The 22,335-nt window shown below is 47.9% G+C and overlaps 1 protein-coding gene across 4 annotated transcripts in view; it reads left to right on the plus strand.

Annotated features, from left to right (window-relative positions):
- The window catches only part of LOC106751209 (AF4/FMR2 family member 4-like), a 262,250-nt gene that overhangs the window by 220,656 nt on the left and 19,259 nt on the right, over nt 1–22,335 (plus strand). For all 4 annotated transcript variants that reach the window (XM_014632043.1, XM_014632044.1, XM_014632045.1 and 1 more), the window contains exon 7: nt 11,554–11,587. In XM_014632043.1, the coding sequence (XP_014487529.1) occupies nt 11,554–11,587 (34 nt within the window). The remainder of the gene's footprint in view (nt 1–11,553; nt 11,588–22,335) is intronic.

Genomic DNA, 22,335 nt, shown 5'->3' on the forward strand with positions numbered 1-22,335 from the left:
GGGGGGGGGGGGGGAGAGGATGAGAGGGAGGACGGATGGACGAGCGGATGAGGAGCAAGGGGGCCCGGCCAGATCCTTTTGGCCAAACAGGTGCACGAAGCCGTCGTACGTTCTGGCGTGTGCCGGTTAAGTATACGCCTTAATAATACACGGACGATCCTTCACGGCCGGCACGCACGCACATATTAACATAAACATAGGTCGCGCGCTCACGATGGATGTATCGATCGACGCGTGTAGTACGAAGCGCAACTGGGCCGCATTGAACGTCCGTCGAACTCATTTTCATTTCGTTCCCGAGGTGTCCCTTCGGAGGGAAAATTCCTCTCGGTTGGAACAAGGCGAGACGTGGCGCGTAAACTGTGCATGATTTTCGTCCGATGTCGTGACAAATGTACGATGTGATATTAGACGGGAAGAAAGTCGCGATTCACGTGTGACAGAATGAGGACCGGAGGAAAACTCGGTGAAGAGAAACGGCATCTCCGTTATTGCGATCGAAAATATTCGCCTGCAAAACATTCAGCTGCGTTATGTTTCGGTCGTGATAACTGAGAACAATTGGCTAGATAGAAATCTTCTACAGGCATCTTTCTGTTCTTACAACCGAGTTTTTGCCGGTTTCCCAGATAATGGAAAATCGGTTACCGAATTTTCTTCCATATATACTCATTCGTACACAGAGAGAGAGAGAGAGAGAGAGAGAGAGAGAGGAAGAGAAGTGCTATGTTCAATTAAATAATTACTCCAATACTCTTTAGCAAATTTTTACTTGGATCAAGTAATATTTGTTTGATTTCATATGAAGTATATTCCAAATAAATTATTGAAGTTAAATATTTATTTAATCCAAGTAAAAATTTGCTAAACAAATATCGAAGTAATTGTTCACTTGAATCTAGCGCTTTTCTCTGTGTAACAATTACACGATTCTTCTGTATCAAACAAAAGAAGACTTTTTATCGTTGTTCGAGTCGAGAAAAGTTTATCACTGACACTGATTTAATAACGGTTGGCTCCGTTATCTCCATCATTCCCGTTCATCGGCACGAGTTGCCGTCGCGACACTCGCATTAAAAGTTCCACAAGTAATTGAGGTAAATATGTGAGATCATTCGCGACTATCGGGTGTCGCCAAGCTAACACATGCCGCGCGAAAGACGGAAACGCGCCTCGGTGATTTAGCGGATGTGCTCGCGACAAAAAATCTCAGCGTTCGTTCGTTTCTCGCTTAATCAACGGGGCGATTAGCAAGCTCGGGCGTTAAAAAATACCACCCCTAGGAGCAACGGTACGGCTGTCCCGGGAATTAACACTCGATCGAATCGCCCGCGGCGGCGTAGTCGTCTGTTGTCAATTACCTCGTTGTTCTCTCACATGCGCTCTCGCGCGTGATTTCAGGCACCGGTCGGTCCGCTCACACGCGGCCCCGGTGCATATTAAATCGCAAGGCGTGTATCAATTGGCACGAATGCATTATCTCTCTCTTTCTCTCTTTGTCCCCTAGCACGCACAAGCAAATCGTATCATTACCCAGAAGAGAGAACGAGGAGGAGTAACGAGATAGAGGAGTGAGAGAGAGAGAGAGTTAGAGATAGACCGGCCGAGCGTTTCGAGAATGCTTGAGGTGCGCGTCGAGCAGGCGGCAAACACGAGGAAGGCCTCTGCCTTTAGCCGGTACATTAGAGTGCCACTTATGCACGATGCTCTCGTCGGGCGTTGCTGCGTTCGGTTGTGGCACGCACAGAGCGCGAGCGGATATGGATGCACGCCTCGGATTAGATGGAGGCGTACAAAGTGTACGAGACAGAGAGAACGAGCGAGCGTTTGTAATAATATTTGCATCTTGACTGTGGCTTTTTCTTTTTCCTTTAAAGAGAGCGCGCGTAATTATCGTTATCGCCGCTTCGCATCGCGGCGCATTACACCGGCCGGTTATTCATTGTTTCCTCTCCGCCCGCTGCGCTTCGTGCCGGGGGATGCAACGTGTCCTGGCACGTGTAAAAACGTATTTATCGAAGCGAGACGGTGTGTACGGCCCATTTCGATAGACTCGGAGGGAGGAGGGGGAGGAGGAAGCTGCAGGAGAGGAGGATAATTCGGAAGGACAGCGAATTTTATGCTGTCGCGGCGAATAAGTGTCTAATATTTTACCAGCTGATCTTCCGGGGCCCACCCCATGAGGAAATGAACACCCGTTCGTATTTTCGAACATTTCTTCATGAGATTACGTCGAATATCAAACTCTAAAATACCGGACGGTACTTGAGAAACGTGTCCCGTATATATTCATTTTACTCGCCACACGCACAGCATAAAATTCCACCGTTCCTCTGGATTATTTTTCTCCGTGCGGGAAAGTCGGAGTAACGAGAATCGACGAGTTACGCGCTGCAAATCCTTCAGCGCTGAAAACTCTTCTTACATATTTATCACACGTGTCTCGCTGTTTTAAATCACGGTCGTTTGACACGATTAGACGTTTTAAATGACGCAAGCCGAAACGACAAAAAACATGTGCAGATAGCTCCTGTCGAATCTGTCATTTTCAGACGTTTTTTGCGCCTGAAAAATAACACACTTGAATTTATAGTGCGATCTTGCGACCGGATGTGAGGGAATATGAGAGAGGCTGGGCGAATTTGAAACACACGTGCTCGGTATCAATTTTTTTCCGTTATATCGGCGACTCCAAGAGACGAGAAGGCGCGGATCGGCGGACGAGGGGGGAGGGGGGTGCACTTGGGTGACAGCCGCAATGGCGATCATCATCGGTGTTCGTCCCGCCATTGTACGCGTTAATTCGAACCACGTTTCAGGTCACGTCGCGGCTCGGATTTGCGATAAACTTCCGCTCGTAAAAAAGCAGTGAGGGTGCAATGAAACACGAGAATGAGATATACCGGCCGGGGGAATAAATAGTGAAATCCAAGCCGCTCTAAACAACATGCATCGATGCATTGTTAAATGCGAATATCGGGAGCGAACGGAATAATGAGGAATATCGCGACGATAAAAGCAACGACTCGAATTATCATCCCTCGCCGAATTTGCCCCTTTTGTATCTCGACACGGTAAACCGTTTCCCCGACCTTCTTTCCGTTTCTCTCGCTGCATTCTTTCTTTTGTACTTTACTATTGTATCATCTTGGTTCCAGTCTCTTTACTTCGTACTTAGACATTCTGTTATATTATACTTTGTGCCCTCTTGTATCCATAAAGCTTTATCTCTTTTGCTCGGTCTGCGCCGGCTCCACTCGTTCGTTTACTCCTGACTTGAAGGAGCGCGTTTTCTCTATCTACGGCCCTTTATTTGCTCGATTGTTGTTTGTTTGATTGCTTATTTTCCGAACGTAAACATTACTTGCTACTGGCAAATCTTCTGGCAAGCACATTTGTTATTTTGCACAGCTTGACTCGAGCGTTCCGCCTCTAATGATCCATTCTGTAAACTCAAGGGGTTTTAATACCTCAGGATATTAATAAACCATCTTCCCTCTCATTTTCTCTCTCTTTTTCTCGGATGAACGCCAAAATGTTGATTCCGCGGTGACTCGGCGGTGTCTCTCGAGCTGCGAGTCGGGGGTTCGCGCGTCCGAAATCACTTTCGCACTCGGCGCCCTTAAGACAAAACGGCGGGACGGAGGGGGGGGGGGNTCCCGGCGGGCGAGGTTTCCCTAGCAACCTAAACGCGCATAAATCTCTCGATCGAGTCGCTTCCGCGAGTCCCCTCGGCGGTTCCTCGACCCCGACAACGACGACCGAAAAGACGACGGTTTCGCGATATCAAGGGAACAACGGTCAGGCCGAAGACGCGTACCGGCGCGGCTCACCTCGCAGAGAGAGAGAGAGAGAGAGAGACCTAGGCGGAGGGCCTCGGCGACGACGGAGTGGGGCGCAACAAAGCCGTCGGTACGCAGGTGAAGCGACCGTCTGCTCGCCAAGCTGCGCGCGGTTCTCTCGGGGCCCCTCTCGTTGGCGGCGCGTGTTCCGGGGCCCGTTTGCCGGGTACTACCACCACTACCACCACCGTCATCAAGCACTAGCGCGCCACCCGGCAGCAAGCAGCGGCAGTGCCAGTAACAGCAGCAACAGCGGTGAGCAGAAAATCGTGCCGGCGATGGCCCGACTAGAAGGCCCCTGCGAGTCTCAGTTAACCGACGCGCGTCGCTAAGAACGCACACAACCGCGCCGCGAGAGCGCACACCAGGTTGCCGGCGACCGTTGTCGAGGGCCCCCGCTCCTCCGATGCGATTATCAGCCGACGCGGAACGTCCGGGGCGCGTTGCAGCTGAGAAGCACGCGTCGCGCGCGAGCGTAGTCTCAACGCGATTGCACCTCCCCTCCGAAGGTGGGGTCACTCGAACGTGCGAAATGTTGACCCGGAGTCTAGGCGTTTCGCGCAGCGAAGTTGAAAGTAGGAAAAGAGTGCTCGTATTCGTCCCTCCGGCCGCAATATCGCGCGTTGATACGCGGTGAATTACGGCGGGAGTTTCGGCGTATGTGTATGCCTACGTGTGTGCGTGTATGTGTGCGCTTCGACGCCGGTGGAACAAAGTATGTTGCGAACGGGACACGCGCGGATTCGCGCGGGGATCGCCGCCGCCGTCGCGCTACTACACGATTATCGATCGACTTTCTCTCTCTCTCTCTCTCGGGCGGAAGTGCGTTGAGAGTTTGGAGACAAAGCTGAAGAGATTCGTCGCATTCCTATTGGCACAATTTGCGGCGCGGCACGTCGGCGCAACAATAGGAGCACGCGAGCGATAATTGGATGTGCATATTTGAATTAATCAACGCACGTGTCATTGAGCCGCGGCGCTCATTTAAATTCAACTCGTCGCGAAATGTTGACGACGGACGAAGTTCCGTGGCGCGCGCGCGCGCGGTATCGATCGGCCGGAGAGTTTCGAAACGAGGTTCAACCCGACGACCACGTCGTCCCTCCACATGTCCGTCTCTTTCCCTCCCTCTCCCCTCCTCTCTTTTTCCGTCACTGTATGTGGGTACTGTCGTCGGCCGTGTGTGATTCCGCGATCATGTGTATCGCGTGACGTTCGGCCTCGCGCGTGGCGGTCATTCTCCATACACACACACACACACACACGTATTCATATATTTTTTACACATCCAGCACGATATCGCTTTTCGTTGTTATCGCAAGCCTCGTGTGCGAATTTGTTTCGCGCGAGGAGACGTCGATGAGAAACCGCGAGCGAGAAAAGTCGTGTCGTCATTCGGAGTCGTCATATCGATCCGCACGAGCGAGCGAGCGAGGGTAGTTTCCTCCCCGAACGCGAGTTTCGATCGCATCGACCGCGCTTTCAAAGTCGGTCCGCTCGATTTTTATCAACGAAACGCCGTTCCCTTCTACTTGTTTGCGAATGAAATAATCGCATGTATGTGGGACGACGGACGCGTCGCGAAGCCGCGGCACACTCCGCCGCGATCGCGCAGCATATCGCCGCGAGACACTCGCGAGAAATCTGTAATTAAGATTTCTATTACGATACTTGGCGACAAGACGGAGCTCACTGAATAATTTGTCGCATATTTGCCGCGGCTAACGCGCTCGCTCCAAACGCGTACGTACGTACGCCGTGAATCGAATGTCTCGCACGTGCACATATATACATATATATAAAATATACCGAGGCCGCATTCAGCGCGTGCCATAAAATCGATAATTTCGGAGCGGCGGAAGTTTCAACAAGCGGCAGCGTGTACGATCTGAATGCACGAACGTTTCGCGCGCTCTTACTCGCGGCGGCCGTCCACTCGTTCGTCCCTACGTACGCGTTCAGCACCGTGTGTTACCTCTCGCCGCGGCTGAACCGTGTTGCAGTCGACGTGTCGCGGTCGACATGTTGCAGACGCCGAGCTTGATGCTTCCGCGAGGCATTCCCTTCCTGGTTCATATGTATCTCTCTTTCTCTCCCTCTCTCGTGCAGGACCGAAACCTATTGCTTTATGGGTAACCTCAGCAGTCCGTGGCACGAAATGCCGCGCGTGACATTGTCAAATCCGATACGTCCGAGTATGAACTTTACGAATATTTTTTTACTCTTTTAGTTTAGCGGCTTAGTGGTCTATCTTAGCCCTTTAAGGCCCGCACATCGATCCCATTGGAGGGTTGTAATTAAAATGTTGTAATTTGTAAAATCGTTTTGAAGGACTCGCCGAAGGTGAAGATTTCTCTCGGCCGCATCAAATTGGCCGTCGGAAAGTACGATTTTTCGGGACGCGCGATAGATAAATTCATCCATCTCTTCCCTTATTTCTTTCCTTCCTCGTATATCCCTTGACACTTTTCTCTGAAATCGCTGTCATTTTCGCTATACCTCGCGTGTTCACGCATGCGTAGAACCGCGGATATCGCCGATCATTTCCTCGTCGCCGGCGGGAGCGATAATTAATCGCACGGCCGAGGAGGAACAATTACGAAGCGGTCGCTGTACACGTGTCGCTAGCGCACTCGTTTCCGGCGTAGCCTCGAGGAAGAGGAGGAGAAGTCACACACCGGCAACCGTGTGTGTGCATATAAAGTTCAGCAGGGTGTACATAAGTGACCCCGAAGAGCCTTTCCCGTCCGGATTTAGCCGGGTCAGTCGCACGTGTGAGAGCTCGGGGCGTGTTTGCGCTTCCGATGCGAGCCACCTTCCGTTCGCGAGGCTGCTGAAACGAACGACCCTGAGGAGCGAGTCCGGGGGCTTTCTCGCTTCTTCTCCCTCGTCTTTTTCTCCCTCCTCCTCTCGCGCCGTCCTCTCGTGCCGCGATATCGCGCGGCTCTCCCTTCCGCCAGAAGTTAATCGCAACTTTCGACGCGAGTTTTAACGAAGCGCGCCGAAGTTCGCGGGAAGAGAGCTCGTCGAAGGTCTCGGCCGAAGATCGCGCGCGGCTCGCAATTTTACGACCTTGCCGATATACGCTCGCCCGCGGCATCTGTTTTACTCGCGGCGGAGTGTTGCTCCCGATATCGGAGCGAGTTCGCGTATTCAGGGAATATGCGTTTCGCGCTATTGCCACTAGGGAGATGGTTGCCTCCGCCGACGTTCCGCAACCTTGAAGAAAACTTCGCGCCGAGGTCTCCCGCGGCGCCGTGGATGCGGAATTCCCGACTCGCGACGCTTCGGAACGTGTTCCTCGCTCGCTCGTTCGTGCCTCGCCGGCGCTACGCGGATAATGTGAGCTTTGTATCCGAGCCCGCTGAATGCTCCGTTTGTACGTACGGCGTAGACATCGCGGCTACTTTCCAGCAGTGCGTCGAGATAAGATCACTTGTGGCACGACGCACGATAACGAGCGGTAATCCGCGCGCGTGATCGCGATAACAAAGAGAGAAAGAGAGAGAGAGAGCGTTTTATTTATTTGCCACTTTGGGATAAATTCTCTCGAGCGTAACGATTACCAATAGCATTAACCGTATATGAAAAGATGATTATAATAATAATGATAATAATCTTGTAACGTAGCAGAACCGGTGAGATAAATAAGAGTACGTGATAATTACAGTTAGGCTCAAAGAAAGGTCAAAAGAGCAACGGCAAGCCAGAGAGAGAGAGAGAGAGAGAGAGTTATTGGCGCTTTAGGATAAATTCCTTTGATCGTAGTTACAAATATTATTCATATTGTATAAAGATGGTTATAATAATAATAATAATAAGCAGAACCAGTGAGGTGAATGGGCGAAAAGTGCGTGATCGTTACAGTGGAAAAAGGTTGAATGGGCAATGGCATGCCATAGAGAAGCGCACGAGAGCGAAAGAGTGAACAATTCAGGATATCAGTACAACAAATTTATATATTAGTGTCTCCCTCCTTTTTCTCATAAATTCCTCGAGTGCCTTCTTATTTCTGATACGTGAGGAGAGACGTCATTTCATAATTCGCAAGCTTAGTTTCTGAAGAAACGCTTGAAGGATTCAGCCCGGTACTTTGGGAGAACCAGTTGATCGGCAACAGAAAGAGAGAGAGAGAGAGAGAGAGAGAGAGAGAGAGAGAGAGAGAGAGAAGAAAACCTCTTCGTGCCGGTGATCACGACGCCCGGCGCAAACTCGCAACGACGACGACGAGTGCGATCGCGAAAGTTGGATCAGCCCTTCGCGGAAGTTCCCCACGAATTCTGCGAACTCTCGAAGAGCTCTCGAGCTAATTGAATCGCGAAAAAGCGGGGCGGGGGTCGTCGTTTCCCGCGCGTAATCGGACGCGATAGAGGCGGCGATCCGCGGGGCAGACGTGCCGCGCGCGTGAAAGGGCGCCCCGAAGAGCGCACAGAAGTCTCGATGCAGCATCCGGCTGGCGGCGCCGCGCTGCGCCGATGAATCGTGCTTTACGCGCGGCGAGCACGAGTAACATGAGACAGGAGCAGCGACAACAGCAACAAGAACAACGACGGCGGCAACGCGGGCGATAAGTCATGTTCAGCAGATTCGAGCTGCTTCAGGGCGCTGTCAGCTATCTTCTGTTATCAGGTGCGCAGCATCGAGTCGAACCGACTCGCTCGCTCGTCGTGTCCAATTCGCGCGGATCGATCAGTGCGCGGTAGTCGACCGCTGCTTCTCGCCGGTCACTCCCGAGATAACTCTACTCGATGAATTTACCACGGCGCATTGTTGCGCGCGCGCGCTACACGCGACTCGATGTCAACATTGTTACGCGGCCGGAGAACGCCGCCTGGCAAATTTCGAATCTCGATGATTATCTGCGGCTGCTAATGACAGACCGCCTCGTTGTCGGTCGGTCGGTCTCTTGTCCGCTTCGCCCCCCCCCCCCACCCCCCGGCGCGCCCCCCNTCTGGACCGGTTCGCGAGATCACCCCGCGAGACTCGCTGCCGACGAATTCGCCCGGATTCGGCGTTTGTTGTTGTCGGATGCGAATCCGAGCCGCCGAATTATTTACGATCCGCGCGCGGAAGCCGAGCGATTCCGCGCATTTCGGAATGATAATATCGGAGCTAATTTCGTCCCACGATCCAATTCCGCTAATTGCCGATATTATTGATTTCATTCGTTGCGTCGAAGTTTTACCTTTTCTTCTTTTCCGCAAAACAGCGGAAGGTTGAACTCTTTATTGAGTGTTCGGCTGGACTCTATGTGTGTGTGTGTGTGTGTGTGAATACGAAGTTTGTCTTTCTTTCTCTCTATTATAATCCTCTCCTCTTCGTTATTGGGTTTCCATCGAATTATTTCGCAATTAACGTAACATATGTTATTTCCGGCTGCTGTTGCACGGACAGTTGTGAAAGTCATAGCGACGTAAACTTTCCCGATCGAGAGTGGTTAAATGAAGTTGCGACGCCAATCAAATTCAGTTTGTCCGACTGGGTTAATGACGCGCACGCGACACGCTGACAAGATACGCAACGGCCTCGCGCAATACTTGGGCGCCAATTATTTTCTGGTGTCAAGAAAGAAGGAAGGGGGGAAGCGCGGCGGCGATGCCACCTGCGCGCCGCTGATTGATCGCAGTTACCCGCAGATAGGGCGCAGAGCCGATCGGTAGATCGCAACGCGGCGAATTTGATAATCAGGCGGCGGAAGGTCGGGATAATTTCGTACCTATTGTTGAAACGACGGCCATCACGGCCGATGAATAATAAGTGGCGCAGCGTATGATTGCACAATCGTTTATTGACATTAACCGCGTCAACTCGACGGGAGTTTCCTCGATTGCGAGTGAATTATTTGACGGACGGGCCCGCGCGCCCTCGTGTGATAATGTGATGATAATATATACCGAACCTATTTTTCGTTTATATTAAAAAAAGATATATATTTGTACGCGAAAATACGTACGGGGAGAAAAATACGCGGCACGTTTATTACATCGCGTTATTTCACGTAACGCGAGAGACGAATAATTTGCCCAACGATTCGATGCCGATTTTCGGAGAGAGCATGCAAATTTATCGCGCGCACGCACGCACGCATGCACGCTGGAAAAAGTGCTGCCGTGTAAATAACATTTGATCCAAGTAAAATGGTTATTCCAATACATATTGGCAAGTATTTATTAGAAATAGGAATGTAATTGACCATGTATAATAGAATATTTCCTTCTTATGGATAGATATTTTATGTGTTAAAATATAGTATATTGTATGTGTTAAAAATAAGTGGGTATTAAATTCATAATATTGGTAATATCAAAATTTATTTTTAGGAAACATTTATTCTGGAAATATCTCTAAATTATAATAAAAACCGACTAGGTTTCTTCAGTGGAAAAGAAGCATTACGTAATTCTAATAAATGCTCTCTCAAATTTAGAACCATTTTACATTTACCAATTAAGGTATTACTGCGCTCAAGTGTTTACCGTGAGCTGTTAAAATATACTTAAATTGACGAAAACGTCACTTGAAAAGAGATCCCGCATACTTCTTGGAAAATAATGACTTCCGCACACAGCTTTGTTCTATTTGCTTTCTAAGTTTCCCCACACTGCCTTGAAATTGTGCCGACGTTATAAGCATATCCTGTACCTGAACAAGATTACTACGGTACCCTCTCGGTTCATGAATGTTTGTATATTTTCGGGAAAAATGTTCTGCGTGTACACACAGACAGAAGCAGGAAACGAATTCTCCGCTTTCCCTCGACTTATTTCTTGCTGTCGCGACGTTCCTCGTAATCACATCGAGACACGCACCTCGACGTCAAAACGAGAGACCAGTGGTAATACGGCGCGTTGAAACGGCGGGAGTCCTCGCTGACTAAAAAGCTAGGGACATGCCGAGAGAGAGAGAGAGAGAGAGAGAGAGAGAGAGAGAGAGAGAGAGAGAGAGAGCATACAGTTGTCGCCGGCATTCAGCCCTCTCTATTTCGAATTTAACCCCGCGCACCCTCTGCCTCCCCTTCCCGTATACCGCGAACATGCAGCCGGAGCCTTTTCCCATGACGTGCTCTCGCGCGCTTACGCGTTGCGTGTACGCCATTGTTTACGCGCTGCCTCGCCGAGCGGCCCTGCTCTCTTCCACCTTTTCCTTTCATCGCTACTTCCTCCGCTTCTCGCGGACCCGCTCACTTCTGCCGCAGCCAAGCAGGTCGTCGAATTTCTAAAGGCGATCCCTCGCGGCAGACGGTTCTATTAGAATGGCGTTTCGTCTCGATGAACGTCCCGCCGACCAGTTACGCGCCGACGACAAAACGTTTCTTCGTGCCCCTACCTATGTGTTAGTTATCTACTTACCTGTCTGAGTTACTTACCTACCTCCCCCTCCGGCCTACATATATCAACCTATATTCTACCTCGTCAACCGATTGACGGAGTTTCTTTTCGTCGACATCAAGGTCGTTAACCGCTCCCCTCGTTCGCATCCCGCTCCGAGACCGCGTCGCGATCCGGGTCACAGCGGCGAAAAGTCTTGCTATACACACACACATATATATATATATATATATATATCGTATTATCAGGATGATTAACAAGTCGGCGTGCCGGTATGCCCGAGCCTCGTTCCGGCACAATGCATGCCGTCCTTGAACGCTGATAATCGAACGATAATTGATGCACACCGATCGCTAATTGGCGCTGTTATTTTTCTGTTTCAGAACGCGAGAGGCACGCCACCAGCAGACCTTCCGCGTAAGTACAAACATACATACATACACGCGCCGACACGACACTATGGAAATTTTCCGCGAGTCGCGGCAAATTAATCCGACGAGTGTTCGCGCATCGCTTTTTGACTCGGAGAGTAACATCCGCGTTCTTGTACGCTGAAATGACGTCAGGTAACACAGGTCTCTCAGGTGTTACAAAAGAAATCGCAAGGAAATATCGGTTTTTTGCGTTTTTCGGGGATTTTATGAATCGTTAGATTTATGTTCTCTTAATTTCTCGGAGTGAGTTTCAGGTTAGAGTGAAAACACTCTGCCACTCGGACTGAGAACTCGTTCCAAGAAATTTAGAGAGTGGCTTGAAAGTTTCGGGAAAAACCGTTTCTCCCACTTTTTCCACGGATTTCTTCTCGGCTTCTTATTCTCTCTACGGGAAAAAAGTAAACGTGACAGATTTTAACCGATTGCACGTGGATTTTTCTAAACGAATTTTTGTAGGAACATTCTTGGGAACCGAGAAAATTCGCGGAAATATGGGGAAAGCTTCCATTTTTTTACCGAAACTTAAAAATTGTAATTAATGAGTTCATTATCTGTAAAAAACGATACAAAATAGTTTATTATCAATTTTTATATTATTGTCCTTATAACTTGGCTGTCGCCATGAAACCAGTTATTGGATCGAGCAGTGGTTACATGAATCCAACTTTTTTGAGCAATAGAGTAATAAAGGCGGGATATAGCGTTTTGCGCAAAACGTGGAAGGGTGAGATGAACGAAGGGAAACGCGTATAGGCTTCGTGAATCTAACATGTTGCCGCCAGAGTTAAACGTAAGGTCGTTTTTTTGTTCTCTCGCGTTTTTCTTCGCGCATACACGTGCTGCTCTCGCAAATAATTTCATTCATCCTCATCGTCAGTTTGCATAAAAATTCCAAACAAAAAAATTATTTTCATTTTTCTTCCCGACTTAAAAAGCGACACATGAGGATTAGACATGCGTTCGAACAGAATAATCGAGAGGGAAGTCCTGCGATATTCTCGCGCCACTGGTCGAAACTGTCAGCTCCCTTGACTCTTTAATTACAGTGACGTTCACGCTAATCGCGTGTAACTATCGCGGACCGGGCTTTAAAGCTCGTGCGCTCCGTTCGTGATAGAAATTTCCAAAATTTATCTCTCTGCGCACACGACCGAACGAATGAATCCTTTCTCGCTCCTCTAAACTGCCATTTCATTTGTTTATTTGATAACTTCGTGAAATGTTGAAACAATAAAACGTGCCACTGTGGGAAACGTAGCGGAACCGCACTGTTAGTAATTAAGGCTCGACGTAGAGTCGCCGACGTTTCGGAACGTTACGTCACAATATCGCGCGTAGTTACGTCGCACGAAAAACAAACCGCACGAGCGCCGGTTCGCGCGCGCGTACGGCGTTGAAATAATAAAAAAGAGCCGGCGGATGCACACCGGCAAATATACCGGTTACACTGTAAACGCCTCCAAGTTTATTCCGGATTCTCGAGAAAAGAGTACCTTTGTAATTAAATCATGGAGCGCGCCGTGATTTTTCGAGACGCTGATTATTTCATCAAATATTTTGTTTCCTACCGCGCGCGCAAATCCCGGCGCTGCCGGGCCCCCCGTTGTTTACTCTTAAACAACCGGCTTTAATCCGCGGCGAAAAACGCCGCGACGATCTCGCGTCGACGACTCCGCGCGCGTCGGGAATAGAAATTATCGCGCAGCGGAAACGCACGGAGTGAGCAAAGGTGCCTCTGTAGCTTCGCAGGTGTTACGGTTATTGGCATTGCGCGTATATGTACGTGTTTATACATATATATATATATATATGTGTGTGTATGAGACAAAAAGGGAAAGGTGAAATCCGTGGAAGCAAAGACGTGTGCTGTTCTTCTGGTAATTGCTGTTTTTATTGTAACGCTTTTAATTTCTGTTTTCATTGTAACGCTTTTAATTTCCGTCTACATAAATTGAGTATTTTTAATTCACTTATCGGCTTACAAGACTTACTTGGACTTCGTTTTTCGATAATTAAATTAATAACGTTTGTTTTTTATTAGATTATCGTGAGAGAGTGCATAAATACCAAAGAATTTTAAGAAGGAGTATAAATGAAGATATATATTCAAATAGAAAATGTAATTTTTAATTTTCTTATCGTTAAAGATTTTTATCGTTAAACATTTTCTTATCGTTGAAAATGTTCTTATCGTTAAAAATCTGAATAATTCGCACACGTCTATGGATGTACACGCGACGACGAAGAAAGTCGTCCGTGCGACGCGCGGTGCGGACGCCGGCTAATAAAGATGTTTCGAAGTTTCTCACGTGTGTCGTGGCTTGCAGCGACGGCGCCAGTTTGGGGAACTTTCTTCCTCCTCTTAGGCGAAACACTCCGTACATTTTTATGACGCGTCTCCTCACCTGCGTTACCGTCCTCTCCGGGCGCCATCCGTCGCCTTTCTTCTCGCGTCCTCTCGCGACATTCTCTTCCGCGAACTTTCGGAAAACCGCCCCGCTGAGAAATTCTCGCTTTCGTAACACGTAGTTACGCGCAGCTGCGCTCACAAGCCGGGTCTCCGTGCGATCTAATTTCGTTTTTACAACGTTTTTACTCCCATTCTAATCACTACCGAGCCGCCGCTCTCGTCCTTCCTCGGCTTCGTTACCTCCATGTATCGCGCGATAACGCATCAATTATCGATCTCGATATCTCGATGGAGAATTAAAATAAAAACGGACGAATGTCTGTGCAGTCCCAAGAGAGAAAGAAAAAAGAGAGGGAGAAAGCCGGACGAGTTTGCGATACACGTAGCCGCTCGTAAATTGTATTCGCGATGTCGAGGGATCCTCGTAGGTAAACAGGAGCGGAGGTGGCGGAGGGTTGGCCGATTCGTATCTACGTCGTGTACGACGATTTCCCCGAAAATCGTGGCCGTTTACATTTCCGCGCACATTGCGGCGCGCGCGCGCAGGGCGAGGGAGGAAATTAACGAGCCGACGAAAAGGGTAGGCAGGACACGTTTGCCGCTTCCCACGTCCGCTCCTCTAACTTAGAGCCTCGACCCTCCCAAACAGCCCCCTAATAACCGGCGCGCACGCTCCGCGCGGAAAAGTAGGTCGCGCGCCGCCTTTTTCTCCTCGCGTTTCGTTTCCGCGCTGATCGGCGTCCCGGCTGATCCCAGCGCTACAGTCACTTAGCTTATCTTTCGTCACACTTTTTCTTCACAAGTCGCTAGAAAACCCACTGTCGTCCAAAATAAGTCACTATATAGTCACTTTTTTCCGGAATTGCCGTCGAATTTGCAAAATGTCGACGTTCTGCAGAGGTAAATCTCAGATCAATATGGACCAATTTATTGAAGGCGTAGAACGGATTGAGGTGAACAAAGAAGTTCTCTACCGTTTTTTTTTTGCAAACAACAGGCAAACTTTTGAGTTATTAATTAAAGAAGTCCCCCTCTATACATGGCCATTTTCAATTATTAGTAACTCGAAATTTGGCGCGTTCTTTTGTTCAATACAACCGGACTTTTTTGTTCCTCTCAATCCGTTCTATATCCTCCGTTTATCCATGTTGATATATCTAGAACACCTTGTGCATATATTTGCTGTCTCTCTTCGTAAAGCTGCTTCGAGAGCGTACTAGCATTGCATCGTTTATGTCCTTGGTCTTTTCTTCTTATGAACTTTCAAACCGTTCTAAAAAAACTCGCTATATGTTGTTAAAAAATGACCTGAAAAGATAAGAGTAAATATTACTTTTTCTTTGCTTAAATGGGTTAAATGGCTTTAGTTACTTTCAGAAATTGACGATAAAAATGCCACTTTTGGTCGCTATTTTGATGTCAGAGAGGTCATTTTTTGTCACGTCTTCCGCCAAGAGGCGGTCACTGTTTCACCTTTTCCGTCCTGATGGCTGGATGGCAGTACCGTGATCCTCCATTTGCACGCTGCACGTCTGTTTCATAATCAGCGTTATAATTCGGCGTAGCGAATGTCTGATCGCTCTCGTTGGACACTCGCGGATTAATGCCCGCGCGCGTGCCTACGCGACGTTAAAAGAGAAGGATTAATTGATTCGTCGATAGCGAATTTCTCTTCGAGCGCACGTGGCACACGACGCGGAATAAATCGCCCGCGAATTAATCCTCGCAAATAGATTAACCGTGAGATTCCCGTGAAGATATGCGCTCGCACGCGCTGACTTGCACTTTTTGCCGCCGCAGCGCCTCGTAGATTTTTTTTTCGACTGTGATTGACGCGGGCAATTAGGTTGGCCGGCTCATGAAAGTCAAAGTGGATCGCGGGTACCGAAGTGCCGTGAAAAAATGCGCGGGCGATTCCGCTCTCGCGATGTAATATAACGAGAGAAGCTCGCGAGCGTTATCGGACAGGCGGTTTCTCGCGGCCTTGCGCGAGACCGATAACGCGTCCCTCTCTTTCTCTCTCTCTCTCTTCCCCTCTTTCTCTCTCTCTCTCTCTCTCTTTCTCTCTCGAGTCGAATCGCTTTTGTGCGACTCGCTGATAACGTTGTTTCGTTTCTTCGCAATTGACACGAGCTACCGTTTTACTACGCAATAAGCTGCTCGCACGCGCGAATATTTCACAGTCATCTGTTATATATGCAGAGTGTGTATATTTAATTCCATGGACAGGATAGATTATACATAAAAAAATGAATAAAAAGTCTAATAAATGTATGTTCTCAAAGGCTTAGCTCCTGAGATATAGCTGCCGCAGTCGGCTCTCAGTTTTAGAAAAATTTATTTTATTCATTAAATAGTGTTTCACAAATAAGTAAGTAGACATATATCGTTATAGGAAATTGTTCGACATGTCTGTTTCCTTTATCGTGTTGTCGAGGGGAAATAATATGGATTTTTATTTTATTCGCGACAAACGATAATATACGATATAACAGTGTCACAATGAATGATTCTTCGGTTAATATTCGGAAATATTAAAATTGATGTTATCTTCAAAAATAGGTATTATTTTCAAAAACAAGTAAAACAAACGAAAGATATAACAGTCCATCCCTTGTATACACAAGAGAAAAAATTTTCTTTAAATTTAATCAATTCCATTGAATCCAAACAAATTTCATCATTGGCATAGATATTCGAGAGAAACTAATATTTCGATTAATATGATTGTTAGATGTTGTACGATTGTTAGACTTTTCAACAAATGTATATCTTTATCTTAAATAAAAAACGTTTGAAGCGAAAGATAATTTCCATCTTATAAAGAAATTATTCGTTTCATTTTATATATATTTCTTCTAACCAAATAATATTTTATTTGGTTAAACAATATTATTTCCAATAATAGCGTTCCTTCCGCCAAATACTCGAGTTCTCTTGAATGAGCCGATACAATTTTTACCCAGTGGTGGAAACATCGAAATTTTAGTCAAACAAGTAGAAGTACCAAATCTGAAGAAACCTTTCTCTCCGTGCAGGTATCTATATTGTATCCTCTCCGCTCGCGCGGGCCGCGCGCCTCGTCGCCGATCGGCGAGATTCCCCAAGTTGTATAACTCTCGGCTCTCCCGACTCTCTCGATTATCAATTCATAACTCGGTGTTCCTCGATTCGCTCCACTTGACACTCGTAACTTCACCGCGATTCGTCGCTCAAGAATTTCGCGCATTTCCGAAGAGCCGGCGTCGCTCGGTGAAATGAAAACGCGCGGATCGCGCGTAGTTGTGACTATTAATTAATAATTACGTCCGGCGCGTTTACATTCTGTCCGCCGATCACGCGCGTAATTTACGAGCGCGTCCGATCGTCGCTCGATTACTCTCCGTGGCTCGTCGGGGAGAAGAGTGTCTTCTGGCGCTCGGCGTGCACATTGTGTATCGCGTATCCCGATAACGGGTTATCGGGATACCTATCTGCGGCATGTGCGCGAGTTGCAGACGTGGCTGCATCGTCGACATAGGAAACCGGCTGCGCGCCACGGAGAGGGAGAGAGAGAAAGATTCTCTCCCGGTTCTTCGCGCCGAACTTCGCCATTACTACCGACCGATAACGTCGACGTTTCCATTCGCGAATTCGGCCGGCTCATTTCGCGAGCTCCCGACCCGGCGAGATCTAGATTTTCTAGATCACGCGACGAATCGCAGCACGGATCGCCGCGCGATCGAGGCCCGACGTGCGCCACATTCCGATCGAGCTTTCATAAAGAGCGGACTTTGCCATTCGTAGTGGGTAATTATCCTTTCGGTAGATCCCGTATAGGTACGTATTACACTGTCAGTCTGTGATCCCTCCTTGCCTTCTGATTACTTGGATTTGATTTCATGATATTTGATTACTCGACCCTTTTTTGTCCGTTTTGTCTTCGCGAGAGACAGAGAAGTCACGTTGCTCGCTCGCATCAATAGCCCTTCGCGATAATGTGGCGCCAGTAGGGTTTCGCGAGCGCGAATAGAGCACCGCGGGACTCGCCAATCATTCTTTGTAACTCGCGCGGCTCGATTGCATCGAGCGACGTGTGAATAGCGAAGACGTGTAATCAGAAGGGCATAACGCGCCGGGCCGCGCGTCCCCCGACTTTATCTCGCGAGAGAGAGTAATGAGAGCGAGCGTTGCTTCGCGCCGCTCTCAGCCGCTCGAAGATGCACGGATAAAGGGAGTTGCGAGTGAGCGGGGTTGCATATAAAGTCCCTCGGCGCGAGCGGACGAGCGTGCGAGACTTTTTGCGACGACGATGAAAAATTCGTTCCGCGGCGACGGCCTCCAGATTGGAATCGCCGGAGGAGTTTAATGTCGCTCGAGAAAATGCGCCGCGGGTTATTCCGATACGAAGACGCGCGCGCTCCCGAGGATTATTCCGGTACGCGAGTAAATTGCCTGGCGATGTATATGTCTCTGGTAACGGTATTAATCCCGAGAGAGAGGGGGAGAGAGAGATGCCAATGCCAAGGAGAAGATATTCTCGATCGAAGCGTGGTAGAGGGAAAAAAGCACCAAAACTGGATAGATATGGAAAGTCGTCATGTCCACACAGTGAAAATTTTCTGTTCAATTTGATGCATTTCACATGTCCCGAACGGTTCATTCAAATGTTTATATTAATTTTGTATTTAATATTTGCATTGTATTTAATATTTTTGTATCAAACATATATATAATTTATATATATATATATATATATATATATATATAATTTTTTTTATGTATATAATAATATAATTTATATTAATTTGATTTTTCGATGTGCTAAAGTTTTCCTCGAACTATCTTATTGTAAATTTTATAGTAATAAATCACAGCGATGTGTAATTATTGACAATATTATTTTATAATGTAATATGGACAATATTATTTATAGTGTAAGTTTTCAACTTTTTAACCCTTTTAGTGCCGGGAGCCGATATATCGGCTCCTGCTACACCGGCGAGAAGTGCCAGAGCCGATATATCGGCCCGCACCTTGTAGCGCTTTACTATTCGCATTGCGAGAGATCTTTATCAAAATAAATTTAAAATACGTTATAAATGGTCTAATTTCATTACGAGAGAATTAAAATAAATAATTTTTAAATATTGCTTTTCGTTTGGTTTTTATGAGCCTTTTACCAAATCCTAGTAAAATCGGCCGGTTATCTTCGCATAAGCACCTCTTTTTCGCCCGGCACTAAAAGGGTTAAATCTTGCTTTGAATCTTGCGCCAATCTTTATCCTCTATCACTAAACGCAAGAAAAATTGGGGTTAAGTTGTTGTATAAACCGACATATCTGAGTTTATTACTTTTTCAATCGATATTCACAACTGGAACTTTGTGAAATATCATCTCACGGAATACAATTGAAGTTACCGATAACTGATTTTCCTTTGTTGTCCTGTTTGTTTTTGTTTGTCCAAGATGGTCAGAAAAAAGTCAGTGAAAAAAAAAGTCTTTTACCACATAATAAAAAAATAATAAAGTTCAAGATTAAAAATAATGTGTAAGGATATATCATAAATGTACGAAATAACGTAATTTCATTGTTTTTATTTCTCTTCTAACAATTTCGTAGTAGGCATCATGAATATGTCGGTTATAGAGTCTACTTAAAAAGTACTTATTTGCAAGATAATGTATGATAATTAAAAAAAACTTACAATATATCTTGGTCGACAAATGTTGCCTTTGCATCCACGCACATAAATCGTAATACTACACCTTCGACAAAAGATTTTTGAATCTAGAAACGAAATGGTAGGTCGGCCTTGGGTACTTTTCCTCTACGCTACATCAATGACTTCGAGCGCCGGTACACCTCTTTGTAGTCCCAGACTATACGTCTACGGGTTATTCTTCAAGTAGACACTTCGTCTGCTGCGTGAAAGATACTTTTTTACTTCGCTTCTCACCATCAGTCAGCCCGATATTGCCGCGAGTGCGAAGTGTCCTCGATTCTCTCCGCCCGGCGGATCCCGCGACACCGCCTCTTGTTTCGCCAGAGATTGTCGTCACTTTCGCCCAGCCGCGCGCGATAATCTACTCGGCCGATTTATCCGCGGGATTAACGGGGGATGCTGCTTTAAAGCAAGCAATCTCATTACGCGGACCGCGGAAAGTGACGGCTCGAAGTGGCCAAACGAGGATGAGATTTGCTTGTCGAGTGAGGAGAAACGGGAAGGCGGAGAACTCTCTCGGTTTATGCTCCGACGTTTCCACGGCGTTAACTAAGTCGAGGGATTAAACCGGATCAGACATCGTTAACCGGCTGGGCCCACCCCGTGTAACGCCGTATGTCCGCTTCCGACTCGTTTTCCACGTCGGTTCGCGAAGTGAACGACCCACATCGCCGCGTCGCCGCTGCCGCGAGTTCGTTAAGGCTTCTCTCTCGCATCCCCTCCCCCCCCCCNCTCTTTCTCTCTTTCTCTCCCGCTCGTCCTTTGTTACTCACTTCGCCGTTTTCCCGCGGAACAATATTCCCCCGCTCGCCCGTGTACGGAGCGGCAAAGCCGCGGCTCGAGATGAGGCGAACTCCTCATCTCATCTCCTGCGAGTTCTCTCCATCTCGTAATCATTTTGTCGGAACGGACGAATCGCCGAGTCGCGCGCCATCAAGAGAAGAAACAGTGAAAAGGGTACGGATTAGGATGTACGGTGGCTTCGCGAAAAATTCTTATCACATTGTTGAAATCCGCGGCACGTGGACGTAAAAAGGGAGGAAAAACCACACGTGTGCAGCCGCGGTGTTCGAGCTTCCGTTAGCACGAAGTCGAAAGGAAAATATTGCTTGTGGAAATGTTGCTCGCGAATTGGCCGCGTGCCAATACCCTCTCCGCCGAAAGAGAGAGAGAGAGAGAGAGAGAGAGAGAGAGAGATTTGTACTTTATAGTGTACCAATGAACAATTTCTAGATTTCTATGAATAGCACGGGACGTTTCGCGCGCGAGCGAGCGGATTCCTGCGAGGCGTCTTTTTTAACGTCGCCGACGTCGCGTCGTCGATCGACGGCTAGAACGAGCTCAACGATGTCGCACGCGCGCGCGCGGCCATCGTTTTTGATTCGGGCTCGCGTGTCTATTTTCGATAGCCCGAGAGAGAGAGAGAGAGAGAAGCATCACAGGCGCCTGACGCCGGCCAAATTAACCCGTTGGCTTCAAAGCGAATCGTTTCGCGCGAATCGCCGGTCGGTAAACATAGTTAGCGAAAAATACCCGAGTATCGCGGAAAGTTCAATTGTTTTTGAAGTATTATCGGATTATTCCGGTTGATTCAATAACACTTCGAATTACTTTCATTTCGATCGCTCGTAAATGCCGGCAGTGAATGATGAAACAGAATCAGCGTGGAATAATCGAATCAGTGATGCCAGAGGGAGAGAGAAAGAGAGAGGGATTCCGGATTCGTAGGTGACACGACGAAGCAAAACTACCCCCGGCAGCAGTTAAAATCATTCACGATCGCGTAAAGAGAGGCGTGTGCCGTTGTCATTTTCGTCCTATTACTTTCTACTCGTTATTTCCACAGCGAATGCAGCGCTGCCATCCAGTCGTTTAAGTCATCCTCTTGTCACTTTTGGTCATTATTTTGATGTCCGAGAGGTCACTTTTCGTCACCTTTTCTGCCAGGAAGCAGTCTGTTTCACTTCTTTTGTTCCGACGACTGGATGGCAGCGCTGCAAATGCCACTTCCGTGGCAATCTAGGCGCGATCGAGCAGTTTTTTTACACAAACGCGCGTTTGTTAAAGCTGTAAATACTCCCCCTCCCCCTTACCTCTTTTTCCACCTCGCGCACAGTGGAATTTTATTTCTTCGGACTGTGAATCTCCCTTTAAACGGCGCGGCTTTAACAAGGAAGATTAATAAGGGCAAAAATTATGCAAATCGCTCGCATATAGCGCGAACGTACCGCGGAGAGGGCGAAATTTCGCTTAGATAACGTCGACCGCCGCGCCGGAACAAAAACGAGATCATCACGAAAGTTTGTCGCAGCCACGCGCATCTACGAAATTCCCTCGGTATCGCGTCCGAAGCAATCGCCGGTAATCGCTTTATTGTCGCGCAAATTCACCATGGAGCCGAAGCGTTTATCTTCTCGGGTACGGTGAAGCCGATATTTCGTCTCCTCTTTCCCCCGGCTACCCATTTCTCATCCCCCTCCCCCCTCCAGCTTCGTTCGCGCCGCGCTGGAGGCGCAAAATTGTCCATCCTCCCGCGCTACCCTCTTTTCCTCCCTTTTCCCGCTCCCATCCTCTGTCCGCTCGTTCCTCCTTCCTTCGCTCCTTCCCCCCCCCCC

This window comes from Dinoponera quadriceps, unplaced genomic scaffold (genome assembly GCF_001313825.1).
Source record: "Dinoponera quadriceps isolate SergipeBrazil2010 unplaced genomic scaffold, ASM131382v1 scaffold8544, whole genome shotgun sequence".
Lineage (NCBI taxonomy): Eukaryota > Metazoa > Arthropoda > Insecta > Hymenoptera > Formicidae > Dinoponera > Dinoponera quadriceps.